This window comes from Lepidochelys olivacea (assembly GCF_965140295.1).
Source record: "Lepidochelys olivacea isolate rLepOli2 genome assembly, chromosome: 2".
Lineage (NCBI taxonomy): Eukaryota > Metazoa > Chordata > Testudines > Cheloniidae > Lepidochelys > Lepidochelys olivacea.
In genome coordinates this window covers 159,298,893-159,318,716 of record NC_140412.1, presented here as the reverse complement: position 1 = coordinate 159,318,716, position 19,824 = coordinate 159,298,893, and the positions used below count along the sequence as shown (strand labels likewise).

The following is a 19,824-nucleotide window of genomic DNA, read 5'->3' as shown; positions in this document are numbered from 1 at the left end:
CTGGCCGCGCAGTTACCGGAGCGAGCCTCCGGGAGAGACCAACTGCCGGGGGAGGATAGTGTGACGGGCGACCAGGCTCCCGCGGCTGTTGTTCCCTTTCCCCCTCCCGTTCCAATGGGCTGGTCCGGGGAGGTGGGGGCTGGACCCGCTGGCGGCGGGTAAGTGGCGGCGGCGGCGGCGGCGGCTACTCGGCTGGGCCTGGCGGGGTCTGTGCGGTGAGTCTCCTCGTCCGCGGCCGGGGCGCTCACGGGGTTGTCCCCAGGCGCGCGGGGGCGGGAGGCGCTGCTGAGTTTCCAGGCCGCGCCTCCAGCGCGCGGGGGCGGGGGCGGGGGCGGGGGCGGGAGCGCCCGGGGCTGTCCAGGGGTCGCAGGACCCCGCGCGCGGATCGGTCTGGCCGTGGTGGGCCTCTGAGCGCGCGGCCTGTTCAGCCCCGTCACTGGACCTGGACCCGGACCGTTCTGCGCCCCCAAACTCTGTGCGCACAATATTTTAAAATTCTGCAAATTTTATTTACCAAATAAACGTGGGGGCTCCAGTGTGGCACTGGGAAGCACGGGCCACTGGCTGCACGGAGGTGGGAGATCACTGTGCAGCTCCCCCTCTAGATAGCTGCACGCAAAGCTAACACAACACAAGGACCGGGCCTGGCCCAGAAACACCCCAGGTCCCTACTCCTCCATGCCAGGTGGAGGCAGGCAGGATCCAAGCGTGGAGGCCCTGGGGGGGGGGGATACAGGTGTGGGTTGAGAGGGGTTCTGGGTGAGGTAATCTGGGTGCGGGCGGCTCAGTGGGCGATCCGGGTGCAGGGGGGATCTGGCTATACAGGGTCTTGTTGTGGGGGATCTGGGTGCAATGGAAATGGGACTCTGCAGGGGGATCCGGCTGAAGGTGGTTGGGGCTTGGTAGGGTGGGAATCCAGGTGGCTTGGTAGGGTGGCTCATTGGGGTGGTCCAGGTTTAAGGGGGGGGATTCTGGGGGTGGGGTGAGGGTCTGGGTACAGGGGGCTTGGGCAGATGGGAGAGCAGCTCCCTGTACAGGGATCCCTCCCCCTGCAGCTGAGGAGTGATGGGAAAGGTGGGAGATTCTTTCAACTGGGGGAGAAATCTGGGGGGTGGGTCTGACCCGGCCCCGGATGCCATGCTAGCAGCTGACCCTGGTGCAGGGTAGGTGCCACCAACCAGGTCTTCCCCAGTCCTGACCTCTGCCCCACAGTGATTTACCTCTCTGCTGACTGTCCTGGGCACCCGAAACATACTGCTTGAAACTGTCACGTGACCACTCTTGTGGCTTCCCTTTGCTTTCCTGTCAGAAAGTCATTTTTCTGCAGGGGACACAAATTCTGCACATGTGCAGTGGCGCAGGATTCCCCCAGGAGTAACCAAGGGATGTAGGCGGCACAGTGGTTGCCAGCCTCTGAGCACATGTACAGGATCAGGCCCTGTGTGTGAGATAGGCCCAGCGAACGCCAAAAGGCAAATCTTCTCCCTGTTCATGAATTGGTCAGGAATTTAGGTGAGAGCCCAGACAGCTGCGCACAAGTGGAGAGGCTGAAATTTAGATGCGGAGGGGAACTTTTACCCTGAAAACTTAAAGTGTGGAGGGTGGTCTGGGTTTGCAGTGATGGGGCCAAATCAGTACCTAGATAGCCCACAGGTATTTTAACACAATAAACAAATGCTTATACTCGGGGGGGGGGGGTGAATGTGAGGAGAGGTCCTAAATCCATCTACCCAACTCTGTTATCCCTGCCCAGTGCTAGAGAGACAGCCCTCAAACTCCGATGTACTAAAGTCTTGCATACATGAGTTGCACCATAATAGACTTTGATTTGGAAAACCAAAATTATAGTTGCTTGCAGCGGGGTTTTTTGCTCCTTTCATTTCTGTAAAGAGGAATTTGTTGTAGAATCAGACCCTACTCCATATCATGGGACAGGTCTGAAATATCTGAAAGACTGACTGACTTGTTGGTCTGAAGCTCTAAGAAAGGTAGTACCATCTCTGTCAAGACCGGCAAAACCTGTTCTATACTTCTATCTTATCAGAGAGATCTGATTTCGCCAATTATCACTTTAAATAAAGACGAAATGTTCGTATTTAAAAATCCTAATCTCTCAAATTAACTGGTTACTAAAGCAATCATTTTATTTTTAGGTCTAAAATGACTTTAATAAAGAAGCTGCAGTGTCCTATTTTCTAGGCAAGTGGCTAAGTTGTACCTAAGTCTGTTAAATTGATGGTAAGTAAATCTCAAAGTTCTGGGGTATTTTTCGGTTTTTTCTTGATATACCACAGGAGTCAACAACCTTTCAGAAGTGGTGGGCTGAGTCTTCATTTATTCACTTTAATTTAAGGTTTCGCGTGCCAGTAATACATTTTAACGTTTTTTAGAAGGTCTCTCTCTATAAGTCTGTATATTATATAACTAAACTATTGTCTTATGTAAAGTAAACAAGATTTTCAAAATGTTTAAGAAGCTTCATTTAAAATTAAATTAAAATGCTGATCTTACGCCGCTGGCCCGCTCAGCCCGCTGCCAGCCTGGGGTTCCGAACGTTCATCTGGGCTAGCAGCGGGCTGAGCGGGGCCGGAGGCTGGGACCCGGCAGGCAGCAGCGTGCCATTACAAATCAGCTCGCATGCCGTCGGTTACTGACCCCTGATATACTATAATGCTAAAGTTCTTCCTTGTAAAGATTTTTCGGCATCATGATTATTTAACATAACAAAACGTTGCTGGTATTTAAAAGTTGGCTGGTGCCAACACTTTTAGCCAAGTTCACTTTCCATTTTAAGTAGGAAATGTAGAATACTTTTAAATATAGTTGTGTTGTAAGTATGGCATTTTAGAGGTGCTGAATGGCAGAAAAAATATTCTACAACCAATAGAACTTCTCTTTAAAAAAATCTAATCTTTTAGAACAGTCCTTCAACATGAAGAATATTTGCTTTTCCTGAAGTAATAAAAAATATGAACATATATTTGATAACTGAGTTGTGGTGTAAACACTTGCTTAAAGACATTTTAAAGCCCCTGAAACTCTGAAGATATTTTTTTTTAAACATGATTTTTTTTATTTTATTTTATTTTTTTTAAGAAGTACTTGTTTTGGCATCTTTACAAGAGAGGACAACGACTCATCATATTTGTGTAATACGCAGGAGTGGAGGTGGGTAACTGCACAGCTTCTTTTATCAGATATGGACATTGGCAGTCCAGTTCTCAGTGGACATACAATCTAAAATTTGTTGTCAGTATGGGCTGTGGGACAGGATGATCATTTTGTTGTGTTTGTACAGCACCTAATACAGTGGGGTCCAGGACTAGGGCTCCTAGGTGCTATAGTAATACACATACAGTACAGACCCATTTACGTACGGCTGTCGGGAGTCAAGCCATCATGACCACGTGTTAACGGACTGCGGGTTAAGAGGGCCATGCTGAAAAAAGTGTTTATGATTCACTTAGAAAAAAACGCTGTTGTTTTCTGCTCTTTCTGGCTCGCGTTTTTTTTCTTTCTTATGAAGTCTGTCTTTCGCCAAAGATGAATGATTTCGATATTTTCTGCATTTTGCTCCTCCGTAAATCTTACAACAGTTTCTACAGCAATAAGGGCTTCTGTGAGCGAAATTTTGACATTTTCAACGACATTGTCGTCGTCATTGTCATTTAGGCCTGCATTATTAGAATTCTCGCCATCACTTTCGCAGTCCGATGTAGCCTTGCAGCCCGTTAATATTTCTTCCTCGGACAGAAATTCTGAAGTCGGGCAATCTTCATCCATCTCCAGCCACCGGGTAATGATTTCCAGCGATGTATCCAAACTAAAATCTTTTATCATTTGAAAGAGAAGTTTACCTTTATCCTCTTTTGTCTGTGTGCGTGTTTGTAGGACGTCTTCTTCCGAAAATCCTTCAAAGTCTGGCTCTGAATCAGTGCCACTGCTGGAGTTTTCCGAGTCTGAGCCGTCTTTGACAGAAAAGGCATCACCGAAAGCCTTCATCCAGCAGTTTTCAATGGACTTTTGTTTTATTCCGTCCCAAGCTTTTTTATCTAAATAAATAATTTCCTTCATGTTTAACTGTTTCAGGAGTTCGGAAATGCCTGAAGACGTGCATGACACGATCGCCAAAATCATCTCCCACTAATAACTGTTCTTAAAATTCTGAATAATGCCCTGGTCTAAAGGTTGAATTTTTGATGTTGTGTTGAATGGTAGGTATAGCACTTGAATTTTTCCATTGCTCGATACCAGTGATTCAGCTGGAGGATGGGCTGGACAATTGTCAAGTAGCAAAAGTGCTTTGGCTTCGAGTTTCTTTGACCACAGAAGCTTACAAACAGCTGGAACAAAGTTATTGTGGAACCAGTCGTCGAAAATGTCTCGTCATCCAAGCATTTTTGCTGTTAGCGTATATTACTGGCAGTTTGGCTCTGTTGAGGTGATTAAAAGCAGCGAGGCTTATGAAAGCGGCCAACGAGAAGAGGGGCAAGCTTATGGCTGACCATCTTATTACTACAAAAAAGAAGAGTCACACAATCTTTTTAAATCCAGTTGTTTTCTGTGTCTCGTAATTAAAGGCTAAAGTCTTATCAGGTAGCAGTTTTGAAAATAAAGCTGTTTCATCACAATTATAAAGTTGTTCAGCGTGGTAGTCTTCATTTTGTAAAATAGATTTTAACTCGGTGGGAAATGCATTCGCGGCCAATTCATCGGCTGATCGGCTTTCTCCATAAATCGATACCTGCGCTATGCCATGACGCTTTTTAAAATGACTTATAAACCCCTTGCTGGCTTGGAATGATTCATCCCCCATTAAATTTCCAAATTTTGTCTCTTGGGCTTGAAGAATTAGCCCACTTAAGCGGCATTCCTTTCAGCCTTTTCTGAGCAAACCACGTGTGCATGGCTTTATCTATTGTGGGTTTTGCTGAATAGCGCACATGTTTTCGTTTAAGCCCCATGGCAGAATCGATATTTTGTACAAAGCCATTCAGTTTAGATTCGTTTTTTAGCCATCCTCGGAGAGTAGATTCGGCAATCCCAATATTTTTTGAAACTTTGGCCTGGGTTTCTCCACTATTTACTCCATCTGTTGCAGCTAGCTTTTCTTCTACAGTGTAGGAACTCTGACGCTTGCCCTCTGCCATTATATTAGGCCTACAGTTAAAATTTTCTAATGTAGTATATATATTATATATCTGTCTAGCATGACAATGTCTAAGCGTGCGTGTTACGTCTTTACCAATATCGATAAAGACGTACAACACGTTTCTGCTCTGCACTTCCTGTCGATTTCTATGTCAGTGAGTTAATGAGTAAATCTGTAGCTCAACGTAGCAAGTTCCTGTATCGCATATTAATGAGTCTCGCGTGTTAAATAGGTAGCACTGGGAGGCATGGCGCTACCGTGCTTTAAGCGGATTCGCATGTAAACAGGTCTGTACTGTAATACCGTTGTGATCCATGTTGACAATCTTCACAGAAATACATAGGTCTGAAATAGCATGGAGATGAACTTCTCTTTTCCCTTGATAATTCTGTACAATGTAATGGCCAAATTGGGTCAGTGGTGGGGAGTGGGGGGAGGAGCTCACATGCCAGTACCCACGACTCACCTGTTCCACGGATGAACAAAGGACTTGCCTGTCTATTTGACTCCCACTAAGACCACATCTTTCACAAGCAGTAAATTAACGGTCTTCCGCTGTATAAGCAATTCCTTCCACACTATTCTACTTTAAATTGTATTTCATGTTGTACCAGGAAACTCTCTGGGCCGATTCATGGAGCACTGCAGATGCAGCGGGTAGGATCTTATTGCTCCACAACCCCTTTTTTGTTTGGCTGATTAAAAGAGTGGTGTTGCAATGGAGAGCCAAATGCAGCCCTGTTTTAAATAAGTTTACCAATAGACAATTTTTTTTTTCTTTGTAGCTAATTATTCCTGGAATACACATCTTACTTTCAACACTCTTAAAGGAAGAATCAGCTTTGTGTTTTTTGAAGGGAGGGTGGGTGGATAGTTGAAACTTTTGGTCTTACAAGAAGAAAGCAACTCAAAACTAACCAATAACCCAGTTTGTTTTCCACCTAAAGGCAACTCTTATAACATCTGGATTTATGCTTTTACTTTTATTTATATGACTATAGTATGACAGGGTTCCCGGGTGCAGCCTGAACTATGGGACTGCTGAGCTTCCCTCCCTCCCCCCCCCCCCCCCAACTGGGCTCCTTCTCACACTGTGATGATGTTGGCAAGCTAAAACCTGTGGCAGGCACTGCACTTACCCTTCACAGACACAACCAATCGAGTTACATGAATGCTCCCACTCACTCATGAACCAACAACAGAGAGGCTCCAGCCAGTTCCCCCCAGCTTCCCAGCCTTGTACCCCAGAACTGTACCGCCTTGCCCTGGTTAGAAGCCTGACCAGTGTAAGTTCATTACCAAGTCCACCCCTCCCTCAATGTAGAGAGGACATACACTAGCCATTGTAAACTGAGCTGAGATTTCCCAAACACTTCAGCTAAAATACACTGTTTTAGATAAAATATAAAACAGATTTACTAATTACAGAAAGATAGATTTTAAGTGATTATAAGTAATAAGCCTAGAGATCAAAGTTGGTTACCTAAGGAATAAAATAAATTCACAGTCTTAAGTTCTATAAAGTAAATGGGGTTGGAATCAAGCAGTGCCTCATCCTGAGAGATGGTACAAACAAGTCTGGAAACTTCAATACACAGGCTGGAACTCTCCTCCAGCCTGGGACCACCCTCCTGCTTTTAAAGTCTTTGTCCTCCGGACGTGTTTCCAGATGTTGAGTTGTGCGGGGAGTGAGGCCAAGTCATGATGTCACTTCCCCTTCTTTTATAGTTTCTTCCAGCTTGTTGGAAAGTTCTGTGCTTGTGACTGGGGGTCCACCCTCATTGGTCAATCATTCTCCATTACCTACGATGCTCTTTCTCAGAAGTCTTCTGGGATGGTAACTGGGAGTGTAGATTCTCTTTAATGGGCCATCAGCTTGTCTGGCTACTTCATTGCTTTACCTGAAAGACTGGTTGTGGGTGTTCCCAACCTCAAACATATTTCACACGTGCACACACACACACACCAAAACTTCATAACCTCACATACAATAATAGCACATACAATCCAACAGGATATCAATGTTCAACAGATCAAGACTTTTAAAATGATTCCTCACAAGACATACTTTGTACAAAACATATCATAATTATGTGATGGTGAATATGCAGGTTCTAGGGTGCTGCTTTGAGGTAGAGAGTGCCAAACATAGTGTCCAGAGACCACCAGTAGGACTGAGGCTTCATTATTTTAGTTGTCTACTCCAAAGCACAACAAAAGACATTTTCAAGTTTTTAAAAATTACTAAAGTGCCGGTTATCTCCACCTGCTCACCATCTTAGGCATCATTAATTGGTGGGGTTTTTATATGTGTTACAGCAGCAATGGGACTCAAAGAACAGGTACTGGCCTTATGGATTAGTTATTGTACTTGTTTCCATGCTTGAGGAGTGAAATTGGCTTTCTGAGGTGCTAGGCCCTTTGTCTACTGACTGGAAGTAATTTCATTAGCAAAGAATAGATAGATTAAGATTAATACCAAAAGAGTTCATTGTGATATCTAGTCTGATCACCAGTATGCATAACACAGGTAATAGAATGCTCAGTGGTTATGCACGGAGTCCAATAGCTTGTGTTGAAGTAGACTATACTGTAAAGACTCCAAGTGATGGAGAATGTACCACTTCCCTGGCAATCTGTTTCAGTGGTTAATTACCCTTACAGTTAAAATCTATCTCTTTAGTTCCAGTTTGATCCAGAATCTGAAATAGAAATCCTGAACCAAGTATTAGGTATGGTTTTAATAGGTGCACATGTCCATGTTACCTACTGCTATCAGCACCCTCCCCTAATCATTGGTACCACTGACATGACTTTTTTTTCCCCCTGTGAATCTAAAGGTGTCTCCATGAATAATTTAAATGATCCTCCAAACTGGAATATCCAGCCTAATCCAAGGGAAAATGGTGGTGATGGAAACAAATGGAATTATGCTTTGTTGGTTCCAATGCTGGGATTGGCTGCATTTCGTAAGTAATATTTTTATTAATTATATGTTTCTTATCAGGCCCAGCATTCTAGTGGAAATACAATGTGTTGCCATGTGTGGGGGGTCAGAACTGGCTGCTGAGTTCTCTGGACCAAAAGGTTCATGCAGCAATACACTGCTCCAGCAACCCCTCTTCTGTCCAGCTGTTTGAAATGGCATTTCCACAATCCAGTGGAAAGCCAAATGCAGCCATCCTTACTAGCTGGAGGAGGGTCATCTCAGAGCCTTTGAAGGAAGAGGAGAGAATTGGGTGAGTAACCATATTTGGGAGGGAATGTATGTTTAGGAGGACTGGTATGTGCAGGTAAAGGAAGGCTAATACATAAAAATACTAGTACACACATTTGTCTACACAAGCTAATTTACCTTTGTTCTTTTTTTGGGAAAAAAATTGTAGGCTGGTAGTCTTTCCCTTTCCCTCACTCATCCTTTCTACTCCTCCATAGTTTGCCTCTTTTCAGGGAAGTGGAAAGTTTTGTGTTTAAGGCACGTGAGTTGGAGGAAGGAGACCTGTGTTCTGCCATAGACTGAGTAACCCTGGGCAAGTCATTTAACCTCACTGTTCCTCATTATTATCAGATAACACACTGAAATACTGTTAAGAGGCTCTAATAGAGATGAGGACACCATTGTGTTAGTTGCATTGCAATTTCACATGAAGACGTAGTCCGTTCCCCAAAGTGTTTATAGTCTAAGGACTTTGTCCAAAACCCCTTAAGCCAGTGGCTCTCAAACTTATTTGGTCAGGCCTCCCTTCTTTGTATCTGTAGTATTTTCCGCCCCCTCTCCCACCCTCTACCCCAGGATATATATCTCCACCAGCTCTGAAGGCAGAGTGGAGAGTAGCAGCCGCTGGCTGGGTGCTCAGCTCTGAAAGCAGCACAGTGCCAGCAACAGTACAGAAGTAAAGGTGCCAACGTGAAAAGTGATATTTGTCACTATCACTTTTCACAGCAGACTTAGTGCCCCATTGCCACCCTTACTTCTGCACTGCTTACGCCTAGGGGGATTCTGCACAGAAGTTATGTCTCCCACAGATTTCTTTGCTCCCCTCCAGAAAAATGGCTTTCTGATGGGGAAGCCACAAGAGCAGTCGTGTGACCCTTCCCAGAAGTATGTTTTGGGTGCCCAGGGCAGCTGGCAGAGAGGTAAATCACTGTGGGGTGGGGGATGGGACTGGGGGGAAGACCCACCTGGTGGCTCCTACTCTGCACTGGGCTCAGCTGCTAGTCCGGGCTGGGTTGGGGAGGACAGGACTTCCTCTTTCCCTGCATGGCATCCAGGGCTGGGTCAGACCTACCCCCCAGGTTTCTCCCCTGTCTGTAGGAAGCTGTGCAAAACCCACCCACAAGCACTTCCTGCACCCATCGCTCCGCAACTGCAGGGGAGGGATTCCTATATAGAGAGCTGCTTCCCCCATCCGCCCAACCCTCATGTATCCAGAACCCCTCATACCCAGACCCTCACCCTACCCCACACCCAGAACCCCCCCGACGAGCCCCTTTCCCCTACACCTGGACCACCCCAGTGAGCCACCCACACCTGGATTCCCACCCTACTGAGCCCCAACCAGCTACACCTGGATCCCCACCCCACTCAACCCCACTTCCCCAGCATCTGGACCCCTCCACACCCAGACCCCCCCCTTTCGATCTCTATCTCCCCCACACCCAGATCCCCCTGCTGAGCCCCAACCACCTTCACCTGGACCCCACTGCAGAGTCCCATTACCATTGCACCCAGAACCCTCCAACAAGCCTCTGTGCATCCAGATCCCCCACACACACCTGGATCCCCCACTGAGCCGCCCGTACCCAGATTGTCCCACTGAGAACCCTCTCAACCCACACCTGCAACCCCCCACACTTGGATCCTGCCTTGCTGAGCCTGCCTGCCTGCCCCCACCTGTGCACTTGGAGCAGAGGGGGAGGGCCCTGGGGTGTTTCTGGGGGCAGGCCCTGTACTTGCGTTGTATCAGGATTGGGTGCAGCCTCAGTGCTGAGAGTGCAAAGTGATCTCTCATCTCTATGCAGCCAATGGCCCGTGCTCCCCAATGCCATGCCTCCACATTTATTTGACAAATATAATTTGCAGAATTTTAAAATATTGTGTGCAGAATTTTTAATTTTTTGGCGCAGAATGCCCTCTGAGTTACTGTTGCTTCCACTCTGGGGCTGACAGCCAGAGCCTCACCGCCTCCAGTTGAGGAATTGGATGGGAGAAGGAGATCCTGAACTTGGGCTGCCTGGCAGTAAGGGGGTGGGGAGGGAGGAGAGCCCAAGCCCAGGTGGCAAAGCTCCCTTTATCCCTGCCTCCTGGGCGTGCACAAGCCCAGGCACCTGGGTCTGACAGCCAGAGCTCTTCCAAAAAAAAAAAAGGCATACAGCTCACGCCTCCTTTAGAAGCCTGCCCCATAGTTTGAGAACCACTGCCTTAAGCCATTGGATATGGGCTAGAAGTGACATGAATGGTAGGAAAAGAGGAATATAATTAAAATTGTTATTTATAAATACTGTGTTTATACATTTGTATTCTTTAAAGTCTATTACCAGTTGTCCCGTAACCTAGCCATTGTTAACTAGCAGTTTTCGTCTAGGCATTGCCGCAGAGGTGAGCCTTGAGGAAGGATTTGAAATAGGACAGCTTAGTAACCCCTAAGGATCAGTTCAGGAAGGATGTTCCATGCATAAGATGGTGTGGAGCTGTCTGTCTGTATAAGAACTGAGTGAGGAGGTTTGAGATATTGGTGAAGTGGATGATGTGTAGGGGAGCCATGTTATAACATTTTTATCTTGTGCTTCAGACTATTTGAGTCGAATGTGATAGTGCCGAGAAACCCAAATCAGAGATGGGGAGCCTCATTGTGTTAGACACATACACAATGCTATACCCTGCCCAAGCAGTTTGACTGTAAAACTTATTTACCTGTGGTGAACAGAACTTATCTTGGATGTTTTCAGAATGCATAAAACTACAATGTGAAAAATTATCTAATAAATTGCTCTGTTTGTGGAAAACTTCAGTCTCTTGCTGTATAAGAGTTCTAAGCAGCCCTGTACAGTAATTCACATTTGGGGACAGACCCTGCATTCTTTGAGTACTGTATTGCTTGACTGAGTGGTGGTTTTGAGTGCTTAAGGAATGCAGGATTATTCCCTACATGCTTAAAAATAACTGCTTTCTTTTTGGCTCTGTAAATTGATCAGAATAAGGACAATAAATAGCTCAAAATACTCTTATATTCCCTCAAAGGTAATCTGTCATAGGTACACATATTATAGAAATGTTTCCTGTGCCCCAAAGTGTCTGTTAATGATGATCTTACTGTTGAGGATACTGTGCTTTAATGAGTGTTGTAGAGACTATAAGTTACTGTAAGTAATGGTACCAGAGTTTTCAAAATGTGTGCTATTTATATACTATGGATTTTAGGTGTATGTACCTTGTAAAGAAAGGATTTAAAAAAAGAAATCCTGGATATTAAAGTAATATGAGCCTGAAACTGGAGTGTGCAGCTATCAGACTTAGAGCCTATGGCTAGAAAGCTCTTCCTGGATCATCTAATCCATCCTCTTATATCTAAGATAATACTACGTCACAGAGGTTGTGTGATGCTCAAGTTCTTCAATATTTGTATTGTGATATGAGATCCTGTTGTGGAAAGTTACAGGCAGAGTATTAAGGCAATTTTTCCCCTCAGTTCCTTGGCAGTCAGGGTTGCAAGTGGAATTTAACCAATATTTTAGTAAGCTCCATTCTGCAAGTGCACCATGCTGATGGAGCAGCATGTGACACATTAGCAAGGTGCCAACAAGCTGGGGGGGAACCCACAAAAGGTGGAGCTAGTATGTCCATGGACTGGCTCTAAAGATATGTTATATTACTTTCAATAGCGTGGTTGTACTGTTTCAGATAACTCACTGAAGAAGGGAGACAATGTTCTATAGCTAGCCTGCCGAGAATACTGTATGCAGCCCAGTTAGCAGGGAAGGAATTGCAAAAAGCTAAAAAATTAGACTTGTGCCTTTTCTGTCTTTTGATGTATGAAGAAGGGCTGAGGTCCCCTGCCACCCCAAGCAAATTGTTAATGTTAGAAATTCAAGGCCTGTCTAGGCTGGAAGTCCCTCTTGTGAAGACTAGAAAATTAGTGAAATGGTGATAGTGAAAATTTAGCAAGTGAAATGACTCAGACTTTTTAAAAACTTTTGTTTTTAACACCATCTTAACTGCAGTAACTAATAGCATAAATAAAGGAAAATTTTGTTAACATTCAGTACATTAATCCTTAAGGTGTTAAAACTTAGAATAAATATCCTTGGTACGTCCTTGAGATTCTCCAGGGCTAATAAGACTTGATGCTCCTGATATTTCTAAGGTTAAAAAAAGTTAAAGCTGTCTTTAGTTTCTAAAGGAAAAAAACCTTACATTTTTTTAATGCATCAGAAGGAAGCAAAACAGGGCAAATTCCCTTAAGAAAGGGAAGTCACCTTTGCAAGTCACCTTTATTAAATAATCTCTGAAAAGGCAGGTAGAGAAATTTCTAAACTGTTTATTCTGGACCTCTGCCCAACAATGATCATCAGTTAGAATAGTGCAGGGGTTCCCAAACTTGGTTCACGGCTTGTTCAGGGTAAGCCCCGCGAGAGGCTTTGTTTACCTGAGCATCCACAGGTACGTCCACTCACAGCTCCACTCACAGCTCCCAGTGGCCACGGTTTGCCATTCCCGGCCAGTGGGAGCTGTGGGAAGCGGGGCAGGCCAGGCCACCGCTTTCTGCAGCTCCCGTTGGCCAGGATCAGTGAACCGTGGCCACTGAGAGCTGCGAGCGACCATACCTGTGGACACTCAGGTAAACAAAGTGTCTTGTGGCCCGCCAGAGGCTTACCCTGAACAAGCCGCGAACCAAGTTTGGGAACCCCTGGAATAATGTGATATAAATCTTTCTTTTGTTTTAAACAAACTTTGAGTACGTGTAACTTAACCTTATTTTAAGCTATAAGAGTGTAGCATGACAATAATTGCTGAACCTGAAAAAAAGCTATCTCCTTACACTTCCCGAAACAGACAATATTTTTATGGATCCCTTTTATTCATTGACCCAAAACATCATCTTTTTAAGACTAGCCATATTACTTACTCTAAAAGAAAAGGAATACTTGTGGCACCTTAGAGACTAACCAATTTATTTGAGCATAAGCTTTCGTGAGCTACAGCTCACTTCATCAGATGCATCCGATGAAGTGAGCTATAGTTCACGAAAGCTTATGCTCAAATAAATTGGTTAGTCTCTAAGGTGCCACAAGTACTCCTTTTCTTTTTGCGAATACAGACTAACACGGCTGTATTAGGCTCAGAGAAACCTAAGCAAGAAAGGTGAATGGACATCATAATAGCAGATGAAGTTCAGTGTAACTATATGCCGAGTAGTGAACACTGGGGAGAAAAATTTAGATTACTCATACCCCTTAAAGGGTTCAAAATTAACTGTATTAGCTCCGGAAAAGGACTTTGGTGTCTCTGTAGGCAGGTCAATTAAGACCTCTGTTCAGTGCATAACTGTGGTCAAAAAAGTAAACAAGATATTAGGACACATAAGAAATGGGATGGTGAATAATATGCAGAATATTATAATGTCATTATACAAATCATTGATGTGGCTTCACCTAGAATATTGTGTGCAGTACTCCATCTCAAAAAGATTATTGCAAAATTAGATATAGTTCAAGGAAGGGCAATGAGAATGATTAAGGGCATGGAAAAGCTCCTAGGAAGAGAGATTGAAAAGATTGGGATTAGAAAGAGGATGAATAACAGGTGATATGATAAAAATATGTCAAGTAATGAATGGCATAGATCAAGAAGTTCTGTTCTCCCTGTATCATAACTCAAGAACAAGAAGACATTAAAAGGTGGCAAATTCAAACTTATAAAAAAAGCTTCCTGTGACAATGAGTTCCACCTTTTAATTACCAATGTATGTGGAAGTCAGTATGATCAAGAATTTAACAAGATTCAAAAAGGAATTGGACATTTACATGGACATAAAGAATATCCAGTGTTATAAATCATGCTAACAAATCTTTTAGAGAACAGGATGATACCTAATGTTGGGAGAAGATTATTCCATATGTTTTCCTTGTGGGGTTCTTACACCTTCCTCTGAAACTTCTGGTGCTGGACAGTGTTGGAGACAAGATACAGGACGAGATGGGTTTCGGGTCTGATCCAATATGGTAACTCCTATGTTCCTAATTGTGCTGTGCAAGTAGCTCCCATCAAAATCAATGGGACTTCTGCATGTGGATCCCTTGGAAGATTGGACCTTGTGCTATTTTTTATGGGTTAATCAGTCTAGTGGAATTATGTTTGATCTCTGATATCTGAGATAATACTTCTGATGATCAGAATTCTAATACTGAAGAACAGTTGACCCATGAACTTTCTGAGGGGAGAACTATAAATTTTCAGCATAGCATGATTGTCTCAGGCTGAACAATAAAAAGGCATGTCCTCAAAATGTGAACAGAAAGTTATTTTGCCTTTGAGTCTATTTCAGTGTGACCATAAAAGCAGGAGTACATACTCACAGCCTCATATATTGATTCAGACGTTCCTCTGTTCTGCCTCAAATTCATTGCAAAGCAAAGGATCATAAAAATAAAAGAAAGTGGCTGTACTTGCCTCTTCCAGGAATGACTATCAGAACAGCCTCTTTCCAGGGCTCTCAGCTGTCCTGTGGAAATGGTATTGTTTATACACTTCTCCTGTTTACCATCATGCCTTGACAGAACTCAGGACTACTGCTGTGATGATAGGTGTCTCGTCCTGCCCCCATCTCCAGAGTCAGAGAGAGAGAGAGAGATGAGGTCTGTAACCACCAAGACCCAAACTGATACCTCACACTGAGAGGCAAAGAAAGTTTTTTTTTACTCACAAAACTCCAACCTCAGGCTCTGAAGTTAGGGGCCACAGAACAGCTTTTCTATAAACCCTAAACTGCTTCCTCAACATCACTTCCTTCCCCCACGTACGCTGAGAAGCATATATGTTTTAGGTGACAAATCTGAGGAACTGTCTCAGATTAAGATATCAGAGGAGGTTTTGGAACAAACTGATAAATTAAACAATACGAAGTCACCAGGACCAGATGGTATTCATCCAAGTTATGAAGGAACTCAAATATGAAATTGCAGAACTTACTGTGGTATGTAACACATCACTTAAATCAGACTCTGTACCAGATGACTGGAGGATAGCTAATGTAAGGCCAATTTTTCAAAAAAAAAAAAAAAATGCCTCTAGAGGTGATCTTGGCAATTACAGGCTGGTAAGCCTAACTTCAGTATCAGGCAAATTGGTTGAAACTATAGTAAAGAACAGAATTGTCAGACACATAGATGAATATAATATGTTGGGGAAGAATCAACATGGCAATCATACCTTATCAATCTATTTGAGGGTGTCAACAAGCATGTAAACAAGGGTGATCCAGTTGATATAGTGTACATGGACTTTCAGAAAGCCTTTGACAAGGTCCCACACCAAAAGCTCTTAAGCAAAGTAAAGCAGTCTTGGGATAAGAGGGAAGGTCCTCTTATGGATCTGTAACTGTCTAAAAGATAGGAAAGAAAGAGTAGGAATAAATGATCAGTTTTCACAATGGAAAAAGGTAAATAGTGAGGTCTTCCAAGGATTTGTATTGGGACCAGTTCTGTTCAACGTATTCATAAATGATCTGGAAAATTTGATGCCCAGTCATCCAGTTTTGTGAGATCCCTTTGCAACTCTTTGCAGTCAGCTTTGGACTTAACTAATTTGAGTAATTTTGTATCGTCTGCAAGTTTAGCCATCTCACTGTTTACCCCTTTTTCCAGATAAAACTTGCAGGATAAACTTGCAGATGATACAAAATTACTCAAGATAGTTAAGTCCAAAGCTGACTGCAAAGAGTCGCTAAGGGATCTCACAAAACTGGATGACTGGATATCAAAATGGTAGATGAAATTCAGTGTTGATAAATGTGAAGTACTGCACATTGGACAACATAATCCCAGCTATACAGACAAAATGATGGGGATGTAAATTAGCTGCTACCACTCAAGAAAGATAGTTCCCTGAAAACGCCTGCTCTGGGTGCAGCAGCAGTGGAAAAAAAGCTAGCAATGTTAGGAATCGTTAGGCAATGGATAGATAATGAGACTGTAAAAATCATAATGCCACTATATAAATCCATGGTACACCCACACGTTGAATACTGCGTGTGGTTCTGGTCGCCCAATCTCAAAAAAGAGATATTAGAATTAGGAAAAGCACAGAGAAGGACAGCAAAAGTGATGCATATGGAACAACTTCCATGTGAGGAGAGATTGAAAAGACTGGGATTGTTCAGTTTAAAAAAGAGATGACTCGGGGATATGATCGAGGTCTATAAAATCATGAATGGTGTGGAAAAAGTGAATAAGGAAGTGTTATTTATCCATTCACATAACACAAGAACCAGAGTCACCCAATGAAATTAATAGGAGGCAGGTTTAAAATAAACATAAGGAAGTACTTCTTCACACAACTCACACTCCACCTGCGGAACTTTTTGCCTTCACAACATCCCCTGGCAACAAGTGTGGCTGGGTTCAAAAAAGAATTAGAAAAATTCTTGGAGGAAAGATCCATCAATAACTATTGCCCAAGATGGTCAGGGACACAATCCCATGGTCTCAGTGTACCTAAACCTTTGACTGTCAGAAGATGGGATTGGGCAACAGGGGATGGATCACTCGATAAATTGCTCTGTTCTGTTCATTCCCCCTGAAACATCTGGCACCAGCCACTGTCAGAAAACTGGGCAAGATGGACCATTGGCCTGACCCAGTATGGCCATTCTTATGTTTTAAAAATGTAGATGTATAGATTTTAAGGCCAGAAGAGAACATTCTGATAATCAAGTCTGATCTCCTCTATAACATAGACCATACAACTTCTCAGTTTTGTGGGACATCTGAACTGAAGTGAATTTCACCCTTTGTGTCTTTGGGGAGAAAAAAATAAAGTTACTACTAAAAGTAGCAACAGAACTTCTTTGTGAAGTACTTCAATAATTTTGATTATCAATACTGTACATATTTTGTTTACATATGGAATTTGTTTTATGTATGACAGGTTGGATCTGGTCCAGAGAGTCTCAGAAAGAGATAGAAAAAGAAAAAAAAGAATATTACAGAAGACTAACATCTGTACAAAGAGATCTTGAATCAAAATATCGTGACACAATCACAGAAAATCGCCGCACAGTTGCTCACTTGGAGTTGGAGCTTGAAAAGGAACACAACAGAACCCTGAGTTATCGTGAAGCCCTAATCTCCCAGAGTCGAAAATTAGTAGAAGAAAGAAGAGTTCTAGAACAGGAACACGAAAAGTTGGAGCAAGAAAAGCAGGTTCTGCGGCGCTCAGGGGCAGCAGGTGCCTTGTACCAGAGTTGTCTTGCAAAAGAAGCACAATGGCAAAAGAGAGCTAATATTGTAATAAAAGAATTTGAAGAAGCACTTTTAGAAAGACAAGATATCTACTGCAGTTTTGTGCTGCCCAGAAACCAGCGACTAGAAATAGAGAAAAATTTGCTAGTTAGAGCTGCAACTGATCCTGTTGCTGTGGATATAGAAATGGAAAACGGTTTAAAAGATATTTTTAAGTATGATACATATTGTGGTAATGTGCTGAACACAAACAAGCGTCAAAATGGAAGACTAATGTGGCTTTATCTCAGATATTGGGAACTAACTGTTGAATTAAAAAAGTTCAAGAGGGTAGAGAAGGCCTTGTTGGAAAAATGATGTGTGGGGAAAGTAGTGGCATTTCATGTATTATGGCACATGTAATATATGATGACTCACTGGTATTCTAAAGATGCTAATTTCCTGTAGTACATTCATATATTTCCCCCCCTCCTCATTGCAGCCACATTTGCAGTACTCCCCATCCATGAAGGTGTCTCCACTATTGGTGCCTTTCCATTGATGGGCCAACAACAAATGCTCACTAGGCAGTGCAGTTTACCTTGAGACTGTGTCAACTGAAAGATACACTTTGTGTTCACAGCCAGGTTAGCAGAGAGTGCTCCCAACTCCTGATTTCCTGCATGGCAGTGCAACAAAACTCTCAGGAAAGTACTCGGAAGTGACTGTAACAGTGAGATTTCTTGTTATATTATTTAGATGTGAGATGCTTTCTCTGTACCAATGAAAAAAGTGTGGAATCATGTTTTCAAATTAGATTTGCATGGTCTTCCAAGCTTGATGTGCATACGTCACTTTACGCTACGTTATACAAAAAAATATTTGCTTGAAATACAAAGACAGGATGCTATTTAAAATAATACAGAACGAAAATAAAAACAAGGACTTTGATCTGCTGCTTACTGAAGTTAATAAAAATGAGGGCGTGATTGGTCTTAAATCAGGATTACATAAGAGTTGTAATCTAAAAGTTGCCACGTCAAGGGAATTCATACAATGGAAAAGTAAAACATTTAATCACTTATTTTTCCTTTGAGGTCTAGGTTACCAGATTGGACTTTGCCCACCTTGGTATTGCTGAAGGCCCTATTGCTTTGACTGATTGATCTCTAACGGGTTGATTATTTTAAGCCCATCTCTAGTAGACAGATATCCACATCATAAAAGCCATCATCACACACAGCAGAGATTTCAAGGATTGACTGGATGCAGAGACTAAACAATTCTCTTATCCTTACAAGTAGTCCCCCCAGATCAGGTGTGGGATTATATTACCTTGGCTCATGCACAGTGAGGAGTTGGGCAGGGAGTAAAACCATCACCTGGATTGATTTTGGGGAAGTAACTGAGCAAAAGAAATTCTCATGGAATTTTCCTCCCCAGCTTCCCTCATCTGGGTATTTCAGTCATGGGGTAATCAGCCCAGGATTCTGACCTAACTGTAGAATTAAACAGAAGAAATTATGTATTCACAGACAAATAAAAATAACAGCAGAGGAGTGCAGAAAATAAAATAATAAAGGCTTTCATTTTTCAAGTCTGTCCTGTTTAAAGTGCCTCTTGAAATGTTTGTTCTCTTCTGCAAAGGGAGAAAACATTAATCACTTACATAAAAAAGAGCAAAAGGAAAATGGATCTACAGTAACTGATAAGTAAAGTAACTGTATTTACATTGATTTTGTAGTGTTTATATCATTGTCAATTTCTATTAAATACTGTTTACATTGCAGCAAGATGAGCAATAACTGATTATTTCAGAATTAATTTTACTGATCTCTAGGACTAAATACATTATAGCATAATGTCTAACGTTAGGTAGAAAAAGAAATATGCTAAAGTGACAAACTTGGGCTAAATCTGACCCAAAATAAAGGTTTTGTAACAACTGTCATTTACAGAAACTAAGACCATATCCATGGATATTTTCCAAATGCCAGTGGTTCTGTCTGTGTTCTTATAACTGTGCACACCACTGTAATTTCTGGCTGCCTCCCAAGGGACAGAGCAAATACAAAAGGCTAATGCACTATACCGGGGTTTCCTTTGTACTTCCCCTGAGGTACTCAGGCAGTGGGTTTTTCATTTTTGTTTTAATTTGATTTGATTTTCTCCTATGGATTAACAGCATTGTGCTACTTCATAAGAACCTGAAAGTTAAACTACTAAAATCCAGA

General features: G+C 42.9%; 1 protein-coding gene across 6 annotated transcripts; it reads left to right on the top strand.

Annotated features, from left to right (window-relative positions):
- The first annotated feature begins 7 nt into the window (after window positions 1-7).
- CCDC127 (coiled-coil domain containing 127) lies at window positions 8-18,160 on the top strand. Of its 6 annotated transcripts, none has more exons than XM_084621808.1 (5): window positions 9-215; window positions 2,154-2,238; window positions 3,100-3,168; window positions 7,993-8,121; window positions 17,298-18,160. In XM_084621808.1, the coding sequence occupies exons 4-5, from the start codon at window positions 8,001-8,003 to the stop codon at window positions 17,966-17,968; spliced, it is 792 nt and encodes a 263-aa protein (XP_084477934.1). In that variant the 5' UTR covers window positions 9-215; window positions 2,154-2,238; window positions 3,100-3,168; window positions 7,993-8,000; the 3' UTR covers window positions 17,969-18,160. The 6 variants fall into 6 exon arrangements, with proteins under 6 accessions (XP_084477936.1, XP_084477934.1, XP_084477933.1 ...); XM_084621807.1 differs by having other exon boundaries at window positions 3,097-3,168; XM_084621806.1 differs by lacking the exon at window positions 3,100-3,168.
- Window positions 18,161-19,824: the final 1,664 nt, after the last annotated feature.